We start from the raw sequence: 13,261 nt of genomic DNA, 5'->3' as shown, positions 1-13,261 counted from the left end.
ACGGGAGCAGATAGCAGTTCCCGAAACGTCGCTTGTTTCTGTTTTAGAAAACTGTTGTGTTTGTTTCGTCTTTTCGTTTGGTCGTGTTTTTGTCTCGTTTTGACTGTTGTGCTGAATTTTTTGGGTTCAATATTTTTTTGTGCTGTCATCATTTGTGGGGGTTTTTTCGTTTCTCTTTTTTTTTTAAACTATTGTGTTTGTTTCGTTTTTTCGTTTTGCTGTGTTTTTTTGTCTCGTTTCAACTGTTGTGTTGAATTTTTTTGGGTTCGGAATTTTTGTGCTGTCATCATTTGTGTTTTTTTTTTTTTTCGTTATGTTAGTCCATTTTTCTTTGTTTTTTTCCTTGTTTGTTGACCATATTCCTGTTGTGGAATATTGTGTGGCGTTAAATCCTGACAACAGCAATTTTTTCTTCATTTGTGTTTTTTGTCATTTGTGTTTTTTTGTAGTTTTCTTCTGCAGACATACATGTGCTAAGCAATGGCGTATGTCCAAAAGCCTACATCAAGTCATGCACTCCCATTGCACAAATCTTTCAAAGATAATACTAAAAAACTTGCTCTACATTTTATTTAATTTTATTTTTTAGGTGAAACCTTTTAACAGCCGTTAGAGTGAAATCAGAATCACAGGGTAACGGAAGTGAGTAGGTAAAGGAGTTAAAATATGTAACGTATGTAACGTTTATTGCTCCATGGTGCAGGGTTAAAAAAAATTGTTTTGAACTAAAAAATATTTACAGCCGGTTACAGATGGCAATAACAGCTCATGATTACGTATACTTTCCAATTATTTTGTAAACGTGTACCTTCTTACTCATACATTTGCAACTCGTAATTCGTTACTCTAAAATCTCAACTCTGAGGTTGGTTACGGTGCTATCATTATAATTGTGACAATTTGGGTAGGCATTTACCATAAGGTTATTTATAATATTTAAGCTGTCATAACCTCATTAATTTAATCTTGGATTCATTGAAGACATGCATATACACTATTTAAAAAATGTCTATTTTCAAAGCACAATTACTCGGGTTTTAAATAATAGAGTAGGTACCGTAAAAAATTTCCTATCCCTCTTATCTGTGAATTTTCACTTCTAACGCGCATGGTGGCAAGAATACTTAATTTTTTTTTACGCCACGCTGCCACAGAGTTCAAAATCGTCCCCTTCAATTTACGAAGAACCTTGATTTGCAAATATTATGTAAGATAACCTTCATAAATGTACTGGTACTTGTATTACTTTCATTAAACCATAACATACACAAGAATGATCTTAGTTTAGAAACAAAACGTCAAAAACTTGTTAAGTACACAGAAAAAAAACAGTCTTGTCTCTTCCACATATGTATTTCCCCTGGTTACAAGAAAACACACTATGTGCATGGTTGAAGATTCCGTCAATTTACTATGATTCCCAAGAATGTATGCACGGATGCTTAGCAGTTAGTCGGAGTCGACAACTTGTACCGAGACTGAATACAAGGTAAAATAAATGAATGAATTAAGGCTTAAAGTCTCTTCAAACACTCTCTCTGATGTAATGGCCACTTCATGCACTGACTGAATTGTCCAGTGAGGTAAATATTAATGAATTGTTCTTCCAACGCGTTTTTTTACTACGTTTCTTTAAAACTTTTGGTTTAGTCATAAAGCTACACATAAATAATGGCGCAAGCGTAAAATATTTTTCCGCATAACGCATACAATAAACTGGTGAAGTGATTAAACAATGGTTCAACGGTCTGAACATTAAAATGCAGTATAAGTTTTTACAAATATAGCAACAACAATTAAAAATTGAATAATATTCTAAAAAAATGTTAATTGAATACAAAAATCGAATGCTACTCAATAATTGAATATCTTGAAACAAAATGTCCCACTAAATGACAAACTATGCGACGAAAGACATAATTGGTTTCTTTCAGTTACATTTATGCCTACGAACATTAAGGGCTCTTAAACATTTAACTATTTCAATGTAGAGGATGTTTAGTCTGAATCGGGGATAAAGTTCTCTCCTTGAGTTGTGAGAGGAAATAATACGTCGAGACCGAACCGGTCATCAATTTATCGAAGAAGCGGGTCATGCCATGTTTTCGTTACAGATGAGAGTGAGACATGCCGATAACCCCGGCAGATAAGCGCTGCAATATTCTTTAGCGCGCAAAACATCTTTAGCTTTTCCTTATTTACTAAGTCTGTTCGCTGGACTCTTTAGTTATTTGTTTGCTGATAATAATCTTCTTCGAATCGCTGCGTCTTTGCGAAGTGCAAAGCTTGGCTATTTAACCAGCGTTTACATTCAGCCTTCCAGTATTTAGAAGTCGACATATCTTCAGGTCTGTAACACTTCTGCTGAGGAGAGTTCTACACTAGCACGATGTAAGTACGCATTGTTAGAATCTAAATTTGACTTGGTATTGATTTTCTTCTTGTATGCTAATTTTTCTTCGTGTTATCAAATGAGCGATTTTACTTAAACGTTCAGAAACCCATTCTCTAACAATTGTTTTGGCTGTGGAGGTAAAATTTTGTAGCGACGGAAAATTTCTGCATGATTACAACAAATATTTTTAATTTTATAACATTAACTTTTTTCTGTATTGCCACAAAGTGTTTTTTTTTTCAACGTTACTAAATAAATTCTGTAGGTTAAGATTACACGAACTGATGTTTTCAACATAAGCTTTAAAATTTTGTTTGATGGCGTTTTAGTCATTTTAACTCTTCTAAAAATACAGTTTCAAAACTTAATCCGAAATCAAAAGTTCTTTTAGGCCCTCAGCGAGCTCTTAAATGCTTTTAGTGAACAGACCCCACTTGGATGTCTTGAGTAGTTTTGAAATCGCGTGATTTATCCCTAAAGCTCTGCACACCGTGTGTGTGTGCCTGGGGAGGCGGGACGCTTAATGCGACATATTTCCCTGAATAATGGTACAGAACAGCGCACCTAGTTTCAGTGAGAGATGACGCAACATTGTTTTTTCTGTTTATAATGTTATTTTCAAATTTATGTTTTTCGCAAAAAAAAAAAGTTTGACCAATAATTATTTAGTTCGAATCATCCGTGAAGTGGAATATAGACCACAGTTTGAGGCAGTCACAAGGTTGGTCTGTTGCAAGGACGCGGGATCCCTGCCGGCATTAAGTTGATGGTTACTTTCAGTCGTCAGAGGAAACCATGAGCAAGTAATATTTATTACAAGCCTGGAAATATCTCTAATATGTATGAGTCAAGCATCCAATTCATTTACAAACCAAGGCCGTTTGGGCTGCAAACGGTTAAAAAAAAAAAAAAATATTTATAGCGGACATCTTGGGAAAAAATTGAGACTATCAGTACTGTAATAAAGCTGAGGGAAGATTTCATACCCTGTAATCATTTCCAAAGGAATGATTAAGAAATGAGATATCAATAAAAGGCTTCATCTAGATTCTAAGTAAAGGCATATTAATTCTCCCCTCCTTTTTTTACACAATCCAAAAAAAAGTTCTACTTATTCAGAGCTGTTCATTGAATGTTTCCCAGAACACCTTCTGGTATTTACCTATTGGAATTTAGACGGTTATTCCTCGCACTTTTATACTACACACTTTATTTTCATTTCTATAAATATATTCCTTTCCCTTCTTTCCAGAGTCATTGCAATCTCATTTACGTCTCAATGTAAGTCCTAATTTTTTTCAATTAATCTTTGAGCAAAATTTTATTCCGTGATAACAAAATTTGTTATGTTCTAATTCTTGAAATCCTAATATTAGTCAAAATATATTAATAGGAAAACTGAAAATATATAATTAAATAAGGATTAAAATTTAAAAAATATATAGTCGGTAAAGAAATTGATTTGCAATACAGTCTACTGGTTGGTCATAAGCTAAACCATAACCAAAATTCCCGTTGGTATTTTGAGACAAGCTGCCAAGCAGGTTTATATATTTAATTACACCATTATACATTTAAATAATGTAACTAAATAACGTACTGAAAGACAAGAAACGAATCGCAAAATGACAATATAAGTAGACCCAGTCAAGGCAATCAGGAAAGGACTCGGCAGTAAACTAACAGAAGACACCACCAAGCTCAAGTGAGTAGAGTCACGCTCAAAGGCTGAAGGCATACTGATAAATATTTTAAATTTACGAAGAACGCTAGTTGCAAATTATCCAAGCATATTCGTAAATTTACGGCTTTCTTCGTAAATTTACGGACTGAGTTCACTCACTTATAACACGAATCCATAAGAATAATCTTGATTAACAAAACATTCATATACTGTAAACTTCTACAGTAGGAACTCTCTGCTTTTGTCCACGTGTGAGTTTACCTTTGCTTAGAACGAAACATACAACTCGGAAGAATAAATACGGCGGTGTATTTGCTTGGTATATATAGTTTTTTTTTGAAATTACGAAGAAATCTGCGTTTTTTGAAGGTTAATTCTTAGTTGATAAATTTATAAATTAACTATAATTTATAACAGTGTAGTCAACGAAGTACGAGAGTGTGGAATGTAAAATCGCATTTGTCCGCAGGACGAGAGTGTGGAGTGTGACCTCGCACTTGCCCGGACGAGGGTGTGGAGTGTGACCTCGCACTTGCCCGGACGAGGGTGTGGATTGTGACCTCAAACTTGCCCGCAGGACGAGGATATGGAATGTGACCTCGCACTTGCCCGCAGGACGAGGGTGTGGAATGTGACCACGCACTTGCCGGTAGGACGAGGGTGTGGAGTGTGACCTCGCAATTGCTTGCAGGACGAGGGTGTGGAGAGTGACCTCGCACTTGCCGGCAGGACGAGGGTGTGGAGTGTGACCACGCACTTTCCCGCAGGACTAGGGTGTGGAATGTGACCTCGCACTTTGCTTGCAGGACGAGGGTGTGGAAGGTGACCTCGCACTTGCCGGCAGGACGAGGGTGTGGAAGGTGACCTCGCACTTGCTTGCAGGACGAGGGTGTGGAAGGTGACCTCGCACTTTGCTTGCAGGACGAGGGTGTGGAAGGTGACCTCGCACTTGCCGGCAGGACTAGGGTGTGGAATGTGACCTCGCACTTTGCTCGCAGGACGAGGCTGTGGAGTGTGACCTCGCACTTCGCTCGCAGGACGAGGGTGTGGAAGGTGACCTCGCACTTGCCCGCAGGACGAGGGTGTGGAGTGTGATCTCGCACTTTGCTCGCAGGACGAGGGTGTGGAGTGTGACCTCGCACTTTGCTTGCAGGACGAGGGTGTGGAAGGTGACCTCGCACTTGCCCGCAGGACGAGGCTGTGGAGTGTGACCTCGCACTTTGCTCGCAGGACGAGGGTGTGGAAGGTGACCTCGCACTTTGCTTGCAGGACGAGGGTGTGGAAGGTGACCTCGCACTTGCCCGCAGGACGAGGCTGTGGAGTGTGATCTCGCACTTTGCTCGCAGGACGAGGGTGTGGAAGGTGACCTCGCACTTGCCCGCAGGACGAGGCTGTGGAGTGTGATCTCGCACTTTGCTCGCAGGACGAGGGTGTGGAAGGTGACCTCGCACTTGCCCGCAGGACGAGGCTGTGGAGTGTGATCTCGCACTTTGCTCGCAGGACGAGGGTGTGGAAGGTGACCTCGCACTTGCCCGCAGGACGAGGCTGTGGAGTGTGATCTCGCACTTTGCTTGCAGGACGAGGGTGTGGAAGGTGACCTCGCACTTTGCTCGCAGGACGAGGGTGTGGAAGGTGATCTCGCACTTGCCCGCAGGACGAGGCTGTGGAGTGTGACCTCGCACTTTGCTCGCAGGACGAGAGTGTGGAAGGTGACCTCGCACTTGCCCGCAGGACGAGTGTGTGGAATGTGACCTCGAACTTGCCCGCAGGACGAGGGTGTGGAGTGTGACCTCGCACTTGCCGGCAGGACGAGAGCGTGGAATGTGACCTCACACTTGCCCGTAGGACGAGGGTGTGGAGTGTGACCTCGCACTTGTTCGCAGGACGAGGGTGTGGAAGGTGACCTCGCACTTGCTTGCAGGACGAGGGTGTGGAAGGTGACCTCGCACTTGTTCGCAGGACGAGGGTGTGGAGTGTGACCTCCCACTTTGCTCGCAGGACGAGGGTGTGGAGTGTGACCTCGCACTTTGCTCGCAGGACGAGGGTGTGGAAGGTGACCTCGCACTTGCTTGCAGGACGAGGGTGTGGAAGGTGACCTCGCACTTGTTCGCAGGACGAGGGTGTGGAGTGTGACCTCCCACTTTGCTCGCAGGACGAGGGTGTGGAGTGTGACCTCGCACTTTGCTCGCAGGACGAGGGTGTGGAAGGTGACCTCGCACTTGCTTGCAGGACGAGGGTGTGGAGTGTGATCTCGCACTTGTTCGCAGGACGAGGGTGTGGAAGGTGACCTCGCACTTTGCTTGCAGGACGAGGGTGTGGAAGGTGACCTCGCACTTGCCCGCAGGACGAGGCTGTGGAGTGTGACCTCGCACTTTGCTCGCAGGACGAGGGTGTGGAAGGTGACCTCGCACTTGCCCGCAGGACGAGGCTGTGGAGTGTGATCTCGCACTTTGCTCGCAGGACGAGGGTGTGGAAGGTGACCTCTCACTTTGCTTGCAGGACGAGGGTGTTTAGTGTGACCTCGCACTTTCCCGCAGGACGAGGGTGTTTAGTGTGACCTCGCACTTTCCCGCAGGACGAGGGTGTGGAGTGTGACCTCGCACTTTGCTCGCAGGACGAGGGTGTGGAGTGTGACCTCGCACTTTGCTCGCAGGACGAGGGTGTGGAAGGTGACCTCGCACTTGCTTGCAGGACGAGGGTGTGGAGTGTGACCTCGCACTTGCTCACAGGACGAGGGTGTGGAAGGTGACCTCGCACTTTGCTCGCAGGACGAGGGTGTGGAGTGTGACTTTGCACTTTGCTCGCAGGACGAGGTTGTGGAGTGTGACCTCGCACTTGCCCGCAGGACGAGAGTGTCTACTCCATTGCTGTTGGTGCTCGCGGCCCTGTGTGCTGCTGCCTCTAGTCTGCCCTCGTCCATCCGCCGTCATGACGACGTCGTCACGACGAGGGAGATAGTTTATGCGATGTCGCAGGTACGCCGAGAACAAATATAAATATTGTCTGAGGATGTGACGTTCCGCACTCTACTTTCCAAAATGTTCACGTGGGGAGGACGATAAACTGGCTTGAAGGTATCTCGTAACTGTTACTGCAAGACACGGAACGGTTAGGCCAACTACATACGGAGTGACTCGGAAGAAATTAAAGTTAGTAGGTGATATTGGCAATATTGGTGTACTGAGCAAAATGGCATCTACACACGGAACATAATTTCTCAGTTAACTTTTGCCTTTCAAATAGAGAATATATACTATGTACTGTAGTATTTACTTTTTAATTATTTTTTTAATTTTTGAAATTTTTTTACAACATGTCGTGTGAGTAAAATGATGATGAATACGGTACCTTTACCTGTTCTTAAAATCCCAGACGTAAAAGAAACCAAAGGTAGATATTATTAGGGTTCATCCCTACAATGAAAGGAATATCCGATGCAAGCTATTTGCTGAAGCCAAAGCACTTCATTAAATTGAAATCAGATTTCATTTTTTTTTTCTCCAAATATTGCCAATGTAATTGCCTTTAAACAGCAGTCACTAATTCTAAACTAAACGCCTCCATATGAACAAGCGATATTAAGTAACATGTCGGTCGGCTTGCGCTTCTTCGCATGCTGTTCAAGGTTGCAAACGTCACTCCAGTTGAGTGGATCGACAATGGATGGCTCTCACACACAGAAAAAAAAAAGTCTGTACTTTTACAAAAGATTTCTTTCGAAACCAATTTCCAAGAAGTAGTTTATAATACTAAAAAAAAAAAATTATCTTTGTACAACATATGGCTATGGTTATTTTTGCATAGGCCTATGTGAAATGTGTTTTTCGAGATTATACTGAGTATTTATTTCATACGGAAATAGCGCATAATTTTATATTTTAATTGATGTTTAATTCAAGCACAATTTTTAAACCATGGGAAAGATAAATTAATATTCAATGATTTGAATTTATTTTGTTTTATAATGTTTATTAATGCACGCAGTTGATACTGGAAAACTATTCTGTGAACGGTTTGACAAAAAAAAAAGCTCGGGGTAAGAATTCAAACCAAGTATTGCTGCAAACAATATTTTGTAGTGATAGAGTTGTTTCCACGTAAATGTAAAAATTTACAGATATCTGAAATTTTACATGAATATTTCTGTTGCATTTACAAAAAAAAAAAGTACAGTGTATTGCCCCATTGGTGGGTTTCTGCTCCTCTAGGAAGTGGCAGAGGGGGGATAACTTATCGCTGTTGAGTTACTTTCGAGCCATCTCGTATGTGTGCAGCCTAGTGATCTGTGGCTTAGGATGTCACACACGTGGGGATAAATCTGTTGCTGGTAACTATAGTTTTGGTAACCACTAACAACTAAGCAGGAAGTAAACGTAAAATAACTAAAACAACCACTCTACTTTCGTGATTTTTTAATAATAAATAATATTTTCCGATATTATGAGCATTATAATAATAGTAATATTTAATTTAAGTTTTTTTTTAGAATTGCTTATAAAAAATAATATATCCATATGGTTTTATTCAAGTTTAAACTACCCTGAGAATACAAATATATTTATAATACTTTTTCATATAAAAACCTATGAATTGTCACTGGTCACACACAAACAATTAATGATGTTACACTATAACGTAGAAAAACATGAGCAAAAATTGATAAAATATTTATGCAAATGGTAAAATTGGAACAAATGGAAATGTTTTTTTTTTTCAGATGGCGGAAAAGGTTTTGTCTCAGAATAAAGAAATCTCCGAACCTCAGGACCTAGAAGGAAAATGGGAAATGCGTATTAGTGGCTTCAGTGGTGTCATCAGGTCCGGTGGCAACCACGACAAAGAAGAAGATAAAGGGGAAGACAAAGAAGAAGATAAAGGGGAAGACAAAGTAGAAAACGAAGAATTCAACGAACGTAAGCATGTGCTTACTTATAACTTAAGGTTACTTATAGGTTGCGTTTTTGTAATGTAGAGTGTTTATCTGAAAATAGGTATTAACATCGGCAAATTGTATTTTTTTTTATTTGGTTCTAACACACAGTACAGATTTATCAGGAATTTTAATTCAGGGCCCGAAAAACCTTTGGCTTTGCACCCTTGATAAAGTATTCATTCGGAACCGAGTGTTGCTAGTTGTAGTATATGAATGTTCCTCCGTCTACAGGGCCCAGGGCGTAATGCCGTGGTCCCGATCACTATCTTATATAATGACGTCACGGCGGCTATCTCGGATGACCTACACCATGACCTTGACCCCGTTGGCCATTTTGGACATGCCATCTTACATTCCACCATCTTTGATTCTGCCATATCGCATTAAACCATTTTGAATTCTAGAACTTTCCGCCATCTTGGACTCGAATGCCCCACCCTCTAAATTATCACTTTTCATTACGATTACCATTTTGAAAAATCCGTTTTTATCCAAAAAATTCGAGGAATATATAAAAAATTCTAAAAATTAAAATACTAACATTTTAATGAAAAGAATTACCTTTTTTTTTAATTGTCCAACATCTTGAAAATTCAGGGGGGGGGGGGGGAAATTAAAATCTATAAAAAGGTCCTGAGATGGGGTTTTAGTAAAAAAAAAAATTCAAGTCTTTTTCGTTACGTAGTTTATGATTTCGGTCTGATGGGTAAATCAAAAATGATTCAGTAGTCGACGTGGCTGCTCCGTCATGCGGGGAGGTGGAAACGAACGCGTGTTATTCTCGTAGCCTGGGTCTGATGTTTCAGCGAGTGCTGGGAGAGACTCGCCCACATCGCCCGTGCCGAAGAGGGGTTCCCGTACAGGCATAGCCAGGGGTGGTGGGGGGTTTAGGGGTTCAAACACCCCATCCCCCTTAGCACCAAATCTTTAATTAATTTCTTATTCGTCACTCAAACAAAATATCACATTAAAATTAATAATATATTTTTCCAATACAATCCAAAAAATATTCTCGGGGGAGGACCCCACGGGGGGTGGGGGGAGGCCATGCTTCTTAACACCCCCTCCATACACAAATCCTGGCTACGCCACTGGTTCCCGTGCGTGTTCCAGCGGAGAGCCTCGAGCTGCAGGCCCCGGAGGAGCGGTACGCGCGCTCGGGAAGCAGCAGCTACAGGTTCCACGGCCGGGGCGCCCCCTGGCTGATAGCCCGGGACACGTGCGCGCGCGAAGGGGCCCACCTCGCCGTGCCCAACTCCCCGCAGGAGGCGCGTCTGCTGGCGGCCATGTACTCCCGCCACGGCAAGTCCGGCACCTCGTACGACAACCAGATCTGGGTCGGCGTCAGCGACCTCGAAGAGGAGGGCAGCTTCGTCACCGTGCTGGGTACGTCCCTCCAACCCACCTGATCCACGTTCCAGGACGACGGGCGAGCACTGTTACCACGTTCACAGTACCAGGCGTGGTCAGCTTCACGTTCAGGGCGACAGGCGAGCAGTAGAGTTTGTCGGTAGTATGTTTGGAGAACGAACCTAATTAGGGCTACTGGAACATACCCAACCCCACGCGTTGCGCATCATAATTACCATTATCATAACCGTAATCACAATCGCCTTCACTATTTATCATCCGCAACCTTATCCCATCATTAGCGCCCCCGCCAACATCATCGCCTTCGCCCGCCACCTTTATTATTATCCGCCCCATCATCATGACCATCATCGCCACAATCATTTCCATCACCAACATCATCACCATCGCCACCTTTACAATTATCCACCGCCACCATCATCACAATCATTTCCATCACCAACATCATCACCATCGCCACCTTTATCATTATCCACCACCACCATCACAATCATTTCCATCACCAACATCATCACCATCGCCACCTTTATCATTATCCACCACCACCATCACAATCATTTCCATCATTAACATCATCACCATCGCCACCTTTATCATTATCCACCACCACCATCACAATCATTTCCATCACCAACATCATCACCATCGCCACCTTTACAATTATCCACCGCCACCATCATCACAATCATTTCCATCACCAACATCATCACCATCGCCACCTTTACCATTATCCACCACCACCATCAACATCATAACCATCATTGCCACAATCATTTCCATCACCAACATCAACACCAATACTATATTCCCAATCACGATCGCTGTCGTCGTCATGCAAGTAGTCATCGCAACCCCACCAGAAACCCCGTCAATAGATAGTGTTTCACAGCTGTTGAGTCAGCAGGGTTCCTGGAACGGACGGTTGACGGGGCCCTGTGTCCGCCGCAGGGGAAGAGCTGGGCGCGACCGGCTACAGCAGCTGGTACAAGAACCAGCCCGACGACTGGAGGGAGACCTCCTCCGCCGGCGAGGACTGCGTGACCCTGCGCACCGCAGACGCCCTGCTCAACGACCTGCACTGCTCCGCCCGCATGCCGTACGTCTGCGAGATGGACCACGAGGTGTCGTCCCCCGGGTCGCAGGAGCAGTACTCGCCCACGTTGCTGAGTCTGCGACCCTTCTTACGTTTGTAAAACCATTTATAAATTGCAACCTGAAATGGCATTGTAAATGTGTTTAAACAGCTCTGGTAGAATCTGTCAATAAATGATGTGAATTGATTCTTCAGCAAATTCTACTGATTCCGCATTGTCACATTATTTTTTTTTTTTTTTAAGTTAGTTCCACTGACCTACCAGTCTATAGCATTACAGGGGCGTCTCCAAGGTTGAGCAAGACGGGCAATCACTGAGGCAATCACTCCACTATCAGGGCCCCTCTACTATCAGGGCCCCTCTACTATCAGGGCCCCTCTACTATCAGGGCCCCTCTACTATCAGGGCCCCTCTACTATCAGGGCCTCGCGACCATCATTGCCCCGCAATCGGTTTTGAATTGAAAATTACAAAGTAGCTAAAGATGTAATCTCAAACGACTCGTAAATATGCTCGGAATTACAGAAAACGTAAGTCAGAGGAGATCTCGCTTCGAAAGGAATCCAAAAAGAAAGAAAAGCCAAAACGTCCAGTGCCGAGCAAATGTGAGATCTGCGGCCGACGCCACACTTGTTATGATTTCATCCCGAATTTTTCACGAAAAATATACGGCGTGAATCCGAACTGCGCTTTTCTCTGAATTTTTGTTTTTACTTACACTTATTCTCGTACTGTCTTAGAAACCAGCGGTAAAACAAGAATTCCATTTCCCAAGGAATTTATTCTACCCGTCATCCACAAACAAACTGTTTCAAATATTTGCATTCGAAACTCTAGAGTAGTTTTCTCTCTTGCGTAAATTTCGCTGTTAACGCGTTGCGAGAAAATGCATCCTTATTTATGTTTATGTATCCACTGCGGATACATAAGCTCGTTAAAAAAGGAGGGGTTGTTTGGATCATAAATTTTTGTTATTTTACTTTTCCCCTTAACTTTTAAATTCATCCCTGTGTAATAAAAAATACGTATACCCCTTAGTCGTAAAAAGACCACTATTTAAAAGGGTAAGAGAACCAATATTTACGTAAAAACTAAATTTAAGTAGGCCACACTAAATTCTCTTATTATACAAAAGATTTAGGAAAATGTTCTGTCTTATCTTCAAAATATAGCAACTACTGGTGTGTTTCTGTAAAAAAAATTCCTACGCATTGTAACTTCATAAACTCCATCCTTGATATGAACTAGGCAACGGTTTTTTATCTTGCTCTAAGAACATAATGTGTATTTAATTGTATAAGTTTCAAAAAAAATAGAAATAATATTGTTGACACAAAAAAAATATTCGACATGCTAGCAGCCCAGATAACCTTGTTTTATTTTAATATCGTATTTTCAAGTTGGAAAAGTGTTCTATTTAATCTTTTATACAAGCACGATTTATTCTATCAGCTGAATCCCATATACGTTTACTAAGTTATTGCTGTTATAATTAATCATAGGCTTACATTTTTGACAGAAGAACAGCATTATAATGAATACATGTCAGATATCACCTGGATATCCCTGAGCCAAAGCAATTCACTGTTCAGCAATTAGAGCCTCAGAGTAACTTCACATCATAACTAATTACGAGTGACAGACGGAGGAATGAAATTGGCTTTTAAGCCGCCATCCAAATCAACCCAACATAAAAGCGGAGGCTTTCATAAGCCAAATTTTAAAAATAAAATTAAAAATATTTTACATATTATTCCTTTGTAAACCAGTTTTGCAAAGAAACA

The 13,261-nt window shown here is 42.1% G+C and overlaps 1 protein-coding gene across 1 annotated transcript; it reads left to right on the top strand.

The window, feature by feature from the left end:
* Positions 1-2,133: 2,133 nt before the first annotated feature.
* On the top strand, positions 2,134-11,680 carry LOC134534131 (uncharacterized). Its single transcript, XM_063372230.1, has 5 exons — positions 2,134-2,391; positions 6,925-7,054; positions 8,797-8,992; positions 10,126-10,398; positions 11,332-11,680. Coding segments are annotated over exons 1-5 (846 nt in total). The 5' UTR covers positions 2,134-2,389; the 3' UTR covers positions 11,577-11,680.
* Positions 11,681-13,261: the final 1,581 nt, after the last annotated feature.

The sequence above is a fragment of the Bacillus rossius genome, chromosome 7 (assembly GCF_032445375.1).
Source record: "Bacillus rossius redtenbacheri isolate Brsri chromosome 7, Brsri_v3, whole genome shotgun sequence".
Lineage (NCBI taxonomy): Eukaryota > Metazoa > Arthropoda > Insecta > Phasmatodea > Bacillidae > Bacillus > Bacillus rossius.
The sequence above is the reverse complement of the archived record's forward strand: the minus strand, read 5'-3'. Positions and strand labels throughout refer to the sequence as shown.

Coding starts and splice junctions, on each gene's coding strand:
- LOC134534131 (XM_063372230.1), top strand. Junction 8,993..10,125: donor AAACGAAGAATTCAACGAAC/GTAAGCATGTGC, acceptor TGCGTGTTCCAG/CGGAGAGCCTCGAGCTGCAG. Junction 10,399..11,331: donor CAGCTTCGTCACCGTGCTGG/GTACGTCCCTCC, acceptor TGTCCGCCGCAG/GGGAAGAGCTGGGCGCGACC.